The sequence below is a fragment of the Brassica napus genome, chromosome C5 (assembly GCF_020379485.1).
Source record: "Brassica napus cultivar Da-Ae chromosome C5, Da-Ae, whole genome shotgun sequence".
In the NCBI taxonomy this organism is placed as follows: Eukaryota; Viridiplantae; Streptophyta; class Magnoliopsida; order Brassicales; family Brassicaceae; genus Brassica; species Brassica napus.
This window is the reverse complement of record NC_063448.1, coordinates 29,732,636-29,748,108: the sequence shown is the minus strand read 5'-3', so window position 1 is coordinate 29,748,108 and position 15,473 is coordinate 29,732,636. Positions and strand designations below refer to the sequence as shown.

General features: G+C 38.4%; 2 protein-coding genes and 1 long non-coding RNA gene across 3 annotated transcripts; 1 reads left to right on the top strand and 2 right to left on the bottom strand.

The window, feature by feature from the left end:
• Nucleotides 1-5,559: 5,559 nt before the first annotated feature.
• LOC106376400 (putative DNA-binding protein At1g48610) lies at nt 5,560-7,409 on the bottom strand. The gene is made up of 4 exons (XM_013816478.3): nt 7,224-7,409; nt 6,586-7,042; nt 6,173-6,241; nt 5,560-5,912 (listed from the first exon to the last, which is right to left on the bottom strand). The coding sequence occupies exons 2-4, from the start codon at nt 7,033-7,035 to the stop codon at nt 5,826-5,828; spliced, it is 606 nt and encodes a 201-aa protein (XP_013671932.1). The 5' UTR covers nt 7,036-7,042; nt 7,224-7,409; the 3' UTR covers nt 5,560-5,825.
• Nucleotides 7,410-7,615: 206 nt separating this feature from the next.
• Nucleotides 7,616-12,390, top strand: LOC111206410. Its single transcript, XR_002658647.2, has 4 exons — nt 7,616-8,447; nt 8,528-9,770; nt 10,161-10,290; nt 10,388-12,390. It is a non-coding gene; the product is annotated as an uncharacterized LOC111206410 (long non-coding RNA).
• LOC106376403 (histone H1) lies at nt 12,261-14,751 on the bottom strand. The gene is made up of 4 exons (XM_013816479.3): nt 14,438-14,751; nt 13,527-14,360; nt 12,982-13,056; nt 12,261-12,886 (listed from the first exon to the last, which is right to left on the bottom strand). The coding sequence occupies exons 1-4, from the start codon at nt 14,633-14,635 to the stop codon at nt 12,635-12,637; spliced, it is 1,359 nt and encodes a 452-aa protein (XP_013671933.1). The 5' UTR covers nt 14,636-14,751; the 3' UTR covers nt 12,261-12,634.
• Nucleotides 14,752-15,473: the final 722 nt, after the last annotated feature.

Below are 15,473 nucleotides of genomic sequence, written 5' to 3'. Positions count from 1 at the left end.
CTGAAGGTCGTAGCATCCACCACAGGGGAGTATGTCTCCTCATAATCTATTCCAGGTCTCTGTGAGAATCCTTGTGCAACAAGCCGGGCTTTATACCTCACGACTTCACCTTTCTCATTTCTCTTTCTCACAAAGACCCATTTATATCCCACTGGTTTAATATCATGAGGTGTTCGGATTATTGGACCAAACACACCTCTCTTTCTCAGTGATTCTAACTCCACGTTTATGGCTTCTTTCCACTTAAGCCAATCTGATCTTTGCATGCATGCATATATAGACGTGGGTTTTTGACCCTCATTATCCATAAGTTCAAGTGCTACTTCATAAGCAAATAAATCATCCATGTCGACATGTTTTCTGTTCCACTGTTTCCCAGACAAGACATAATTCATTGAGATCTCATTATTATCTGCTCCATCAGTACCATGAATCTTGGCGTCCCAAGAATCATTGTTTGGCACATCAGGGCCGGCCACTTTAGTGGCATCAGGTCCGGCCATGTCTAAAGTCGGGTTGGTCGCGGCTACATCACGGGCTTGATCGGCCGCGGCCGTGTCTGGTGTCTTATGGACCTCGGTTGCACCTTTCTTTATTTTCTGAGGGTTCTTATCTTTGGAACCTATTGGTCTACCATGTTTCACACGCTGGCTAGACTCTGTAGCAACTTGATTGTGTCCCTCTTGAACATCAATTCTTATTGGTGCATTAGCAGCAGGTATGTATGACTTGGTCACACTTTTCGGATCAGCAAAGGAATCTGGCAATTGATTAGCTAGCTTTTGTAAATGTATAATCTTTTGAACTTCAAGATCACACACTTGAGTTCGAGGATCTTGCCAATAAATGGATGTTTGAATCCATGAAATTTCTTTTATCATTTTGCTGCTATCTCCCCCTAAGGTCAGATGTTCGGATTCATTAAAATGACAATCCGCATATCTGGCCCTAAACAAATCACCCGTAGTTGGCTCAAGATATTTTAAAATCGTGGGGGAATCAAATCCGACATATATCCCCATCCTCCTTTGAGGTCCCATCTTTGTTCTCTGTGGTGGAGCTATAGGAACATAAACGGCACAACCGAATGTCTTAAGATTGGATACGTCTGGCTCATGACCCGTAAGTAATTGTAATGGGGAATACTTATGTTCACTTGATGGCCTGATGCGTATAAGCTCGGCTGCGTGAAGGACCGCATGTCCCCACGCTGAGACCGGAAGTCTCGACCTCATGAGTAATGGTCGAGCTATGAGCTGTATGTGTTTTATAAATGACTCGGCCAAGCCGTTTTGTGTATGTACATGTGCCACGGAGTGTTCCACACTTACCCCTATGGACATACAATAGTCATTAAACGCTTGGGAAGTGAACTCACCAGCATTATCAAGACGTATAGTCTTTAATGGAAAATTTGGAAAGTGTGCTCGTAATCGAATTATCTGAGCAAGCAACCTGGCAAAGGCCAAGTTCCTGGTCGACTGGAGACAGACATGCGACCATCTAGTGGACGCATCTATGAGGACCATGAAATATCTAAACGTTCCACAAGGTGGATGTATTGGTCCACAGATGTCTCCTTGAATTCTTTCCAGAAAGTTAATAGTCTCTTTAGTGACTTTAACTGGTGATGGCCTAGAAATGAGTTTCCCTTGGGAACAAGCAACACAAGATAGGTGCTTAGGGATGACTCGTTTCTCTTTAAGGGAATGGCCGTTCGAGTTCATAATCAGTTTACGCATCATGGACGACCCGGGATGACCCAGTCGGTCGTGCCACAAAGTGAAGTTATCGATTGCCTCTTTATTAAAAATGGCATTAGCTTCGATCATACTGACTTTAGTGTGGTAAAGACCAGTAGATAGTGCGGGGATGCATTCTAAGACTTTCTTATTTCCATGTACGAGTTCAAAGATTTGAAGAGATTTTTAGTTTCCCTCGCCCTTGGTTTCAATATGAAATCCATTCATTCAAATGTCTTTAAAGCTTAATAGACTTCTCATAGAGTTGGGTGAATACAGGGCATCTGATATCTCAAGATGTGTACCCATAGGCAACTTGATACTAGCCTGGTCGTGCCCCTCTATGAGGCTGGCAATACCCGCAATGGTTGAGATGTTGACGTTTTTAAGAGTTATATTTATGAAGTATCTCTTATCTTTAAGAATCGTGTGGCTTGAGCCATTGTCCACAACGAGTACATCCTTGTTCTCGTTCATCTCTACAACAAGATTCAAAAGGATGCAACTTAGAGACTTCATATATATAGCTTTTATTTTATTATATAGGTCTTTCAAACAAGTTTAAAATAAAAGTCAACATAGAATTTAAAAACACCAAAACATAGAAATCGGATTATAATGTCGAAATAACTTCAGTCTTTAAGTCAATCCGAAGTTTCATAATCCATAAGATCATCCTTGTCATGATCGAAGTCTTTTTCATTGTCTTGACAAACCATATGGGCTTCGGGATTCTTCCCTTTCAAACTCTCTTGATAAAGCTCAACAAGATGCTTTGGAGTTCTACAAGTCTTAGCCCAATGATTGTTCATTCCACATCTATGGCACACTGATTTACTTGATTTGGTCGAGTGTTGAGGCTTAAACGAAGATCCACGTCCACGACCGTGGCCTCGTCCAAATGAGCCACGATTATGTCCACGATCTCGTCAATTCTGATTATCTCGTCCGCGGCCAGAGGAACCTCGGCCACGGCCACGTCCGCGGCCAGAGGAACCTCGGCCACGGCCACGTCCGCGGCCAGAGGAACCTCGGCCACGGCCACGTCCGTATCTACTTCCTCGACCACGGCCATAATAGCCGTTTCCTTGGACATGGTGGGACTCTTTATCGTCCTCAGTGTTGTGTGCTTCAGGTGGTGCTACTGAGCCAACAGGTCTCATCTCACTGTTTCTCATTAATAACTCATTATTCTGCTCAGCAAGCAAGAGACAAGAAATAAGATCAGCATAGGTCTTAAAACCTTTCTCTCTGTACTGTTGTTGTAACAGCACATTGCTTGTGTGGAAAGTGGAAAAGGTTTTCTCAAGCATATCCTGATCCGTAATACTTTCACCACATAGTTTCAACTTTGAAACGATCTTAAACATGGCCGAGTTGTACTCGTCCACGGACTTATAGTCTTGGATTCTTAGATCCCTCCAATCAGACCGAGTCTTTGGTAGGATCACCGTTCTCTGGTGATCATATCTTGATTTCAATTCGTTCCAAAGCTCTAGTGGATTCTCAATGGTTAGGTATTGATCCTTGAGACTCTCAGCTAGATGGTGACGAATGATCAAGATGGCTCTGTAACGATCTTTCTCATTTGAGTTGTTGTCCTCGGTGATACATTCACCGAGACCTTTGGATTTCAATATGATCTTGGTATCAAGCGCCCACTGAAGGTAATTGTCTCCAGAGACATTTAGGGCAGCAAAATCCAAGTTATTGATTTTCGACATCTGAAATCATAGATAATATAGGTCTTTTAGAAATAAGGTTTTTAGTTTTAAAACATTCAATTAAAGCCTAATGGCCAAAGTATATGCCTTACGACCAAAAAGAAGCCACACGGCCAAGGTTCAATTTAGGGTTAATGCATATAGTTTTACATGTAATTGCAATCCTAAAGCGGTTGGTTTCTATCAGTTCATGATTCAATCAAAACAAACAAACAAACCAATCGGCCAAGTAATAGAACAAGCCACACGGCTATTTAGTTCAATTCAACATCATATAATTAGGAAAGACTACTAATACATAATATGGAAAGATTATAAAGAAAGGAAATCTTAATCATACAAGGAAAATAAAACACATGTATGTGGCCGTCTCTCTCTCCTTAATAGACCGATTCTCTCTCCTCTTTCTCCCCAGCGGATGGACCGATTTATGGATCGGACCGATTTATGGACATTCATCCATTGATTTATAATAAATTGGTCTGTTAATTTCCATTTTTCAAAAAAAAATTTGTCAACCCATTTTCCATTAAATGGAAACATGTGCCCAATGGGCGTTACATTTACAAGTGAAATCAAACCAAACCCTTTACAAAAGCCCAATATTAAGCCTAACACAGAAAACACTAAATTGATCAACCAAAAGACATTTTGCCTTTCAACGTGTCTTGAGCTAGGGCTTCATAGACGCCACGTGTTGCACGAAGGGAAGAGGTTGCAGAGTCGCCAGAACTGGCACCGAGTCACTCTCCACTTGATTACTTCCCTCTCACCATCGCCTCTGCCTCTCAAAATCTTCTTCTTCTTCATTGGATGTGACATATACCAAGAAGCTTCAAACAATTTAGTTACAGCTGTCGTTGAAACACCTACTCTTATAGTAAGCTTCAACTCTTCTTGAGCTGGACCAAACTGTGATGACAAACATGAAAAACTCAAATCTTCATCCCTTAAGAATACTTTGGCTAAATTTCATAGAAGCAAAGATTGATTTCATCAGGGAAAAAGATCGACGATGACCAACAGAGAATAGAAAATTTGGAAAGGCATCTGGGATACGAATTGAAAACGAGAGGAGAAGCTTCCCATAACTCCGAAATAAATCGGATATTTTATTAAAATCAACCAAAAACAGAGACGAATAAAAAAACTTGAAGAACTGCTCTGCTTATTGATTGAAACACAACAAAATCACCTAAGTGAAAAAGAAATCGCCAAAGTGAAGATTTTAATCCGACAAGCGGAACAAAAAGTCGATCTAGTGATCGAACCTATTATTAACAAAAGAAAACAGAGCTCTCTCCCTCTCTAATGAAACTCTATTCTCTGAAAGATTTTTGTTTGATAAGAGGTATAGAGTTTTCGAGAGAGAAACCTCTCTCTAGGAGAGGAGAGAGGAGAGAGAAGTCTCGTTCATTTTTCGATTAGCCGTTGGGGACTTTTATTTGTCGAAGCTGAGATTTGTATCTCATGATTGCTGTCAGATTGCAGTCAGATACCCAAAGCGATCTTAAATGCAGATTTGGGGATTAATCTGTCTTGGTTTTCTCCCGTCCACCCACCTTCGCCGCAGGTGAGTCTTCCTTCGTTGCCCCTTTTCTGTATGAATTTATACTATTTATCTGATTGGCTGACCCCATGAATGTGACTTACGTACCTAATTGCAATTCGATCAGGCTTCCAACGAATTATGTTTAGTAATTTTTATCTTATAATAGTTGCAGGCTATGTTATTAGAAACAAAACAAATGTACACACTTCTTCCGGTTTTGTCTTGAGAAATAAAATACTGTTGCTGTTTGAGTATTTTAGTTAGTTTTTGCGACAATCAAATGTTGTGGAGGTCATTTGTTCAGAGACTTGTATGAAGGTTGCATACGTCTTTTTCTCTCTTTTTTTAACAATCGATACACTATCTTTCACCTTGCCTATGTTTGCAGAGAAGGGAGCAATGATCACCAATCTTCTTTCAGCTAAAGCACTCATCTTCATCTGTATAGGGTGTCATATCATCTTGTGGAAGACAAGGTTTAACCACTAAACTGAGAGATGAATCGTTTCGCAGAAATATGTATGGACAGAGCATAACACAGTTTAGTCACTACAAAACATTCAATTCAGAACAAAAGAGTTAAAACTCACAAGGGTAGATTCCCCATGTAACAGCTACACAAGAGATCATCAAAGAGTACGAACAAATTAACACTAAAACTGTTTTCTCTTCTTGTACCACTCCCTACGAACGTACAGACAAACCTAAATTTAGAAATCAAACATCAAATCAATCAGTCTTAAATTCTCCAAACAAATGTTTCCCTAACACCATTAAGATTTTTGTGGACGTGTCACATCACAGCTTCTACATTCCTGCAGCTATCTCTTGAACCTCCTCGATTGCTGAAACTGCTATCTTCAGCTTATCTGCAGCCTGCTTCACTTTCTTTTGCTGTAACAATACATTCATTCAAAACAATTATCATGACACAGTTTTTCTTCTTTCCTTTTCAACTAGTCAAATGATCATTCATTTCCGTCCATCTTATCTTCTAAGCGAAACTACACAATCTACAATCATGATAAATATGTTTCCTAGTTATCTTTTGTGATCCCACACAAACATATAATGTGTAAACCAAACTGATGAAAATGTATACAGTACCGTAAACCAATATCACTATAGAAGCAAACTGGTGATGGTTGACTTACTAAGAGTGCGGCTTTCTTCTTGAGCTCTCTTGGGTCTGATGCTCCCTGCCCAGTAGCACCTTCTGTTGCCTTCATCCATGGAAAACCGATTTTGACATAACACATAAGTATATAAACAGTTGTATAAGCATAATAATATGGTACATAAACTAAATGGTTGTAGGTACATTGACTCATATGAGATAATAACGACTTGCCAAATATACCAAGCACTTGCATTTTCACATTATACAACAAACAAAAAAAGCTTTAGGAAATCTAATAAGATTACACTAACCAAATATGCACATCTTTTCAAAGTCTCTACTACACACAACAGTCGAGAATAACCAAAAACTGAGTAATATACGACTTTTCTCTAAGCAATTTGGACGCATTAATTAATAAAGACAAGGATGTGAAAGAGAAGTTACCTTCTTTGGCCTGCCCACAGTCTTCTTAGCAACAGGTTGAGATTTAGGTTTCCGTCCACGTTTCTTAGCTGGAGCTGCCACATCATCTTTCTTTGGCCTCCCACGCTTCCTAGTTCCATCTCCAGCCGTGACCTGAGACTCCGTCGCACGCACAGTGGTCGACCTCCTTGGCCTACCTGCTGCCGCAGGCGCAGTCGCAACAGCTGCTGTAGCTACGTTTCTTTTCGGGCGACCGCTTGGTTTCCTAGCCGGCTGAGCTGCTGAAACGGCACCGTTCTGAGAGTCGGATTTGGACTTCGGCGGTCGTCCACGGCCGCGTTTCTGAGAATCAGTAGCACCGGGTGAGCCGGCGGCGGAGTCAGAAGGAAGTTTGTTGCCGGCAGCATCGGATCTTGGAGCTTCGGGACCAGTTCCGTGAGACGCGGAAGGAGTTCTAGCTGTTTTCGCCATGAGGAATCTAAGATTCGAATCAGAGAAATAGCGCTCGTGAGGTGGTCAACGGAATCGAAACCCTAGAAAGCGGACTTCAACGAAGACTAAACTAACTAACAAACAATACAAACTCGATTCTGCTTAAAAACCTTGAAGAACTCTTAAAGATCCAGGGACGAAGAACTAGGGTTTCGCAATGCACGTACCTTGTTTGTTTCACCTAAGGACGAAGATCTGCGAGTGAGATACTGAAGAACGCTTGGCGAAGAAGAAAGAGTGGAGATGGTGTGTGACGGTTACAAGGTAGCCACTATGGCTCGAGCTTGGAGAGCAAACGAACGACCCTGAGATTCTGAATCTGTTGGGTTGGGTCCACCTGGAGTCCTTCTTTTTATGTTATCGACAAATCTTGTTTTTTTCTCTCATTTACCGAATTAATTTACAGATTTTTAGTTAATGAAAAATGGTCAAACAGAATTTACCAAATAAATCACCATAATGATATTTTTAATATATTTTTTATTGTTTAAAATACTTATAAGTTCTAGTTACAATTTTTTAAATAGCAATGTTTTACATAATAATTCAGAATTTTGTGATTTCGTTTCGCTTTTTTTTTCTAAAGAAAACTGAATAACTAAAAATGTAAAATACCCATTTTTTCAAATTCTAAAAAATTTGGAGGAAAAAAATGGTTGTTTAATGGTTCAAAAGGTGCGAGGGAAGAGTATATCGTTTGCCTCCTACCTAATTTTGCAGTAATTACTTAAAACCGGATTTCTAATTTTGAAGTCTAAACAAAGCAACCGACATAAGCAATATTAAATTTAATGACTTATGAGATAGTATCTTACGATAGGCTACTTAATTCCAACCAATTAAATAATGACATGTCAGATTCATCTAACCCTCATATCACCTAGATTAATCGTTGATCAATTATGAGGCTTCCTTCGCTTTACATTTAACCCATTTGCTATTTTTTTTAATTATGCTTTCAAATAGCCGTGAATAGACCCAAATTATTTGACAAGCAGATCGTAACCCACGCAGACTCATCCACTTCGTCTTCCTCCTCTTCCTCCTCCTCTGAAAATCTCTTCCGTTATCTCAACCTCCAAAATTTCTCTGAAACGTTCTCACGCTATCTACTGTTTCAATTCTCCGCCTCCACACAATATATATGTCTCCACGCTTTGGCTTTTCACCTTCACAAAAGTCATCAGACCCTAATAGTCGAAGGAACCAATGGCGCTATCAAAATGGTGAAATCTAATGGCAAGGAACCCACAACTCTGATCTTCAACGACTTCACTCTTGGTTTGGGAGAGGCGGAGCTCTGTTTCCGGTTAGTACACTTATGGGATGCACAAAACACATCCAGAGGGGGTATGCTTATTAGTGTTGAACTGCTTATGACCAATGAACATGTATGAAATCATTGTCCTCTTCCGATTATGTTCCGTCTGAGTTTCCAAATCCAGTGACTAACTTATTTCATTTACCAAAGGGTGTTGTTGTACCATTTGTTTGACGGTCGCAGTCTCTCCATTAGTTTCACACACAATTCCGCTTCAAGACAACCAGGTGGTGATTGACTCAGATAGATTCAGTTTCCATTCATTAAAAGATTTTGAGGCGCCTAAGAGGTGACTCTACAATAAGATTTATTTTTTGTCACCTCCTATAATTATTTACTTAAATTTTGTACCTTTGCTAAGGCTCCCCTCGAGGACTAATTTCTTCAATGATTGTGGCTGACGTAGTTGGGCACATGAAGCTCATCAATGAGCAGCCTCTCTACCAACAGCCGGTTCTTGACAGAATGGACAGAGCAAGTTGGCGAGTTTTGGTGCATCTACAGTCTAAAGAGTAGCAGATGCAGTGTCATAGTAAAATTTGTCCTATGATGTTAACTCAGAGCTTGATTTTAGATCAACATGCAAGATTATTATGTTAATGTTTTACTTTTACTGATTTTGTGTCTCATTTTATTGAAGCACCTGAAAGAAGAGATGGGGTTGGGCTATCTGGCTCAGAAGATTATTTCAGTTGGCCCCCTATCTCCAGCATCCCGGAATAGTTCTTAGAATGTTCATTAATTCTTCAATCTTAATCTCAAGAAACCAACATGATTAACCGCATACGTCTGAGTACAGACTTTGACACCCGTAACTTTTAACCACCAAACAAGCTTTTGGCACTAACTTATTCCTAAACCTAAAACTGCAGAGATTTTCTTTTGCCTTGGACTTCTTTTTGTTGTAATGACTGTCTTAGTTCCTTCAGTTCAACCTCTTTTCTCCCACGGATTTTACAGTTTTGAGTATCGTGCGGTAATGAATTAGACTCTCTTCTTCTTTTCCGTTGGATTCTCTTTCATTTTTTCGTATGACTCATTGCGGTTCTTAGGTTACAGTGTTCCAATGAGCCCACTTGCTGAACATAGATTCATGAAAATATGGGGAACCGAGTTTCTTTTTCAGCTCATAAAGATGCATACATGACATTGTCATCTGTTCTACAGATATTTAGCTATTGTTTGCAGCTGTATAAACCAACCTTTAGCCTTTTGTAGTTCCTGTATTTGATCGTAGCTACGTCAGCGTTGACCTTTTTTTGTTGTTGTGCAGGTAGGATGAGAGGCTTCATAGATTGGGTTTTCCATCTACCCAACTTGATGGCATCATCATCTATACTGCTTTTGGAGAGTGACCCTTTCTCCCGAGAGAATGAAGAAAAGAATAACCAGTGTATGATATTCTCTCTTTCTTTCCTCATACCCTTTGTTAGTCTACTAAACGATGATTTATGGGTTTGTATTTTACAATTACGTTGACGTTATTGGATGCGTTTGGATTTATTACCTCTTAACCTCTTCTTCTGCTAGATGACCATATCCTCTGTGTGTCCCTCACTGTTTTTCTTCTAATGTAAAAAAAGGCAATTCATGTGCTCTACTTTAACTGGGTTTGAATTGCTTCACAAGAATTCACTGCTTTTTAGAATTTTAATGTTGCTGATACTTTGGGCAATTGCCTCGACTATCCATGATGTTGAATTATTTCCTCACCAGAGGTTTCTCTTATTGGTTCTTTTTATATTTTCTTCAACTAATAGCTTCTTCTTTTTTAATTGAAAAGGCTGTTGGGAATTGCTACAGTTTGTGTTAAGATCACGAAGCTGCTCTTAAGATGTTTCAGATAGCTATCCAACTGAATTAAAGATTCACATATGCACATACCCTTTGTGGTCATGCGTACAATTTTTTCGGTTTGTCTGCTTTGTTCATACTCTTATTACATTAAACAATTAAAAACAAGGCTGTCCCTTCTCATGTATTTCTATGTTCATGTAAACCGTTTTGTAGAGGCCAGTGTATCCATCTTCTAAGCCGGTAAAAAGATTGGGACAAGCTGGAAGCTGAAGTGAAGACCATGTTCCTCTTTTAGCTCCACAGAGGCGCTCAAGTGGATACGCAGGAATGGTGACAGAGAGATAACATTGGTAGCAGAGAGAAGCTCCAGAGAAAGCAGGGACAAAGCCATTGGCTGGCCGAGTTATCTTGAGAGGGAAAAGAAGAAAGGCTCAAAAATACGAGTTAATTATCAACAAAATCTAGAGGAGCAGAGCTGAATACTGGGGAGATTCTCTTGCGTCTTGCAAGGATAACATAAGGAAATTGAATAGGACCTGACTGTGGCTATGTGCTTAGTTTTGGTTTACTGATTTTAATCGCTTATGATCCTAAGTTATGGAACTAGAAGCTACTCACGACTATACTCTATAGAATTGCAGCAGTGGTGCCATTAGAATCTACATGAACATGCATGTAACAAAAATGAAGTGGCTCAAATAAGAGAGTCAAAACAAGAACCGTGGATTGAAAGAGAGTGATAGAATGTTTGCTTACTTCCTAGGCTCAGATCCCTTAACCTCTTATTAAAGGAGAAGCTGTCAAATGTGTTTCCAGTACTTAATACTCCATCCGTTCCCGAAAGTAAGATTTTCTAGAGTTTCTTCTTGTTCCACAAAAATAGATTTTCTATATTTTTAAGGTACTTTGTATACTTTTGAGAAACATTAATTATGAATATTTGAATTGATTAAATTTTATTGGTGGATAGTTATTGGAAAGTGTATTGAAAAGTAAATTGTAGATTAAATTGTAGATTAAATTGTAAACATTTATTATTTTCTTAATAAACGTGAAAACTCTAGAAAATCTTACTTTCGGGAACAGAGAGAATATTAAAAACACACCATGTTTATTTTTTCTTTTTGATCAAACACCATGTTTACCCTTATTGAGATATTGTCCAGTTCATGTACTCTAATAGTAACTGAAGGTATTGCTGTATATATATGGACATTCTTTCAAAGGTGATTTCAAAGGTGATAGAGATGGTGTCACAAAACTACGAACGAATCTTTCATAATACACTCATAAATTTATGAATATGATTTGAGTAAGAAAAAAATTATTCACGTGGGATGAAAACGGTCAAGAATTAATGAAAAGAAAACAAAATTTATGAGGAAAGTTTATTGTGTATATACAAAAAAAAAGTTACAAAGAGAATGAAGAACTAAGGCGGACACAAATAACAAAAACCAAGCAAAAACACATATACAAACCAAAATTAATTATACCTCATAATTCAAATGAAAAAAACAATCACACGATTATATATAAATCATTTCAGAATCATTCAATCACAAAACTTAAATGAAAACAAAAACAAAAAAAATAATAACGCGCAATACACGTATTGGAATTTGCCATAAATTCTTAGCACTGACATCAGATAATCCAGACGTAAAAAATATTAGAAATATTAAAATGGATATACACTATCCTTTCCGTTTATTTAAAATAATTAATAGATAAACACAATTTGAATATATTTCATATAAAATAATAAAAATTAATGTATTACAACTAATTAACCTAACATTCAATATGTAAAAAATATCTTTTGCTATTCTTCTTTGTTAACCAAATAAAAAAAATTATATCATAACAACTCAATATAAAATTACTGTCATACATTTTAAAACAAAATTGGTATGATACTTTATTAAATAAATGTTTAAAGAAAAAATGAAACATGAAAAAATAGAAAATATATCAAAAGAAAATGGAACAAAAAACAAACATTATATAATAACTAATTAAAATACACAATCCACGCAGAGCTCGGAAAAAAATCTCTAGTTGACATAAAGAGACTCGAGAACAATCATAGAAGTGGAGAAGTGAAGTAAAAATTACATAACGTTTATTAGAAACATGAACTCCTCCTACAAGGCTAAGAGACCAAATAAAATAAGCAAAACAGAGTCTAAGAAACATGAGGGAACAAGGCAAAAGCCTACACAGATACGGACCCTGGAAAAACAGAGACATGGTACATGAACAATGGCAACATCCTAATCACTTTACAGACATTACCCTACCTCTCCTTGTTGTTTGGTTAGAGACACAGTCATCATCATTTTTCTCTGTTTTCTCTCCTCCAAACGCCCTTAAGATTAAAAAAATCCATGGAACACACGACGAACAAACTCACCACCACTTGCTAGCTTTTATAAAGTTGTGCCAAGGCGGCTCTTTTCAGAACAGAGCTTCTTGCATAGCCTCTGTTTCCGTCTGCACCTGCCCTTGTCCATGTCCGTCGGGCTGGGGTTCATTTTCAAAGTATAGTTCATCTGGCTGCACGTCTTCCATGTGGCGTGGCTCCTCTGTTGTCTCCCTTTTTGTTACCGTTAGCTCTTCCAAGTCATGTATAGCTTGAACCACAGCTTGATTATCACTTCCTCCGACCTCAGCTTTCAACACATTAACAATTTCCTTAGCTTTCTCTTGCTGCATAAACAAGAGAAGACCAGAAGCAGCCTAAGCATGGAAAATTATGGAATCAGAAGTAGATGAAACCAGGATAAGGATCACACAGGACTTACAAACAATTCAAACTTCTTCTTGAGTTCACCAAAGCTAATATCTTGTTGTCCGGAAGCACCCTTTGAAGCAGCATTCTGTGTTTGAAAAATGCAAAATAATTAAGATAACTCATCTATACATGATACATAAACAAATTCTAGAGGATAGTCAACAATACTAAAGAGTTTGAAACACACAAAAATCTTGAAGTTTGATTAAATAACAAAGATTTATCCTTTTTAAAATGTTGATGGACGGTTTGTGCATTTTCCTATGTAATTCTAAACAATTATTAGAAGCAAAAGCGAGCCACTGATAACCAAACAGAGAAATCTTAAAATAATAAATAGTACACCAAAAAAAAAAAAACAAGGAGAGATACGAACGTAATCATACTGTAGATAGAAACTAATTAGATACTCTCTCGAAAGAGACAACATTCAGAGTGGAAAGTGACATTTATTCACAAGACCAAAAGTTCTAACTTTAAACTTAAACATGAAGATCTATAATAGTAATTGTCTCAACGTGATATCACAGAGACATTGAGAGAAAGATTGTTTACCTTTCTGGGTCTTCCTACGGGTCTTCCAGTACGAAAATAGCCTCTCTTTGGCTTCATCGCCTTCCTGATCACACCTCCGATCTTAGGAGGCCGTCCTCGTCCTCTTTTGGCAACCTGCTCTCCCACACCCTCTGCCTTAGGTGGTGGTGCAACAGAAGAAGCACCTGCGTCAATTCTCTTCGGTCTCCCTCTGCGTCTAACACCACCGTTAGCAACGTAAGGAAACACGGAAACCGGAGCCGACACCACTGCTGGCTTTCTCTCCCTCCCTGCCGCTCTTCCACTTGGTGGCCGCCCTCTTCGTTTCGCAATTTCCTCACCGCCGGAAACGGAAGCCTTCAATGTCGGCAAAGCTCCATCTTTCCTAGGACGACCTGGTGGTCTCTTAACTGGCGGTGTCTGAGCCTGCATCTGCTCAGAAACAGCTAACTGGTTCTGTTCCGAGGTGGGTTTTCCGTTTGTCTGAACATCGGCGGGTTTTGCCTTTGGAGGTCGACCACGACCACGACCACGCTTCTGAGTTTGAGGAGCAGAAGTCGCGGCCGGATCAGGTAACTGTTGGGTCTCGTTGAAATCAGATCTGGGAGGTTCAAGACCAGCAGCTGCAGCTGCAGCCGCAACAGCTACGCTAGTGGGATGAGTAGCAGCTGCGAGTTTGTAAGATTTCTTCACCATGAAAAGAACACCACTGTTCTTGAGAGTCCTGAGATGGTGAGTCAGCAAAGAGCCATGAGCAGGAGGTATCCCCGTGTAGAATCTCTCGATGTACCTCGAAATCGCTTGCTTGCTTGACCCGTCTGGTTCGTTCAAAGCAGAGATCGCACTGCAAATCATCTACACACACAGAAAGAAAGAAACATTCAGTCACTGAAAAGATAACCCTAGCCAAGTCAAACTGTACCAGAGCTTACTTCGGAGTAATGAGGGTGGTTAACGGATGGATGAGAAGGAACTGGCGGCGATGGTTGAAAGAACTGGTTGTTGTTAGACGGCGCGACGGCGGAGGAGTTAACGGCGCCGCCGTAGAAGGGGTGTTGGGGAGGAGGGAAAGGGTTGGAGTTGGTGAAGGGAGGGAAAGCAGTGAACGGAGGAGGCAGAGAAGGATCCATGGATTTAGAGAGAGAAAACAGAGGAAGAAGAAGGTGATGAGATTTTGTGATTTTTTAGAGAAATTTGTCTTTTCGTTTTTTTTTTCTCTTACTTTCAACGAAATTAAATTATTGTGGAAGGAAGAGATAAAAAGGTGAAGGTTGCAGAGCGATGCAAACGATACGATGGGGAGAGTGACTGAGTGATTGAAATCTAACCGTTGAAAGTGTCTTTTGGTGCCGTTTTACGACACGGATCGATGACGTCTGCTCTTTGTAATATAAAATTTGAGTTTTGTGTTTCTTTGAACTCTTTTTTTTCTGCAACTATTAAACAAATTTCTGTTTCTGATAAAAATATTTTTGACTGATAAATTTTTATAAATATATTAATTAATATTCATAAATTATAATTTTATGGCTTTATAATTTTTAGAATCAAATTTATTATTGAAGTTTAAAAGATATTATTTCTTATTAAATTAATATATTTCATTTAAAAAAAATGTTAACATTTTTTCATTTTATATTTTAAATTTTATTAATATTATTTTATTTTATATTTTAATATAAAATGTTGTTATAGTTTAAATAAATTTCATCCTATATTTCATATAACTTGGTAATTTACCAATTTTAATATAAATCTATTTTTCAAAAATGTAAATTATGTAAGTATAAAATAATGTCAATTTTGACTTTACATTTAACAAAAGATCAAATGATTTTAAAATATGAATATCATAATATTTGACTTATTTTTCATTTAAAATTACATTTGCATTTTTGTAAGACAAACAATATACATGTCATCAATACACAAATTATTTCCTTCCAACTCTCATAGAACATCTTTATT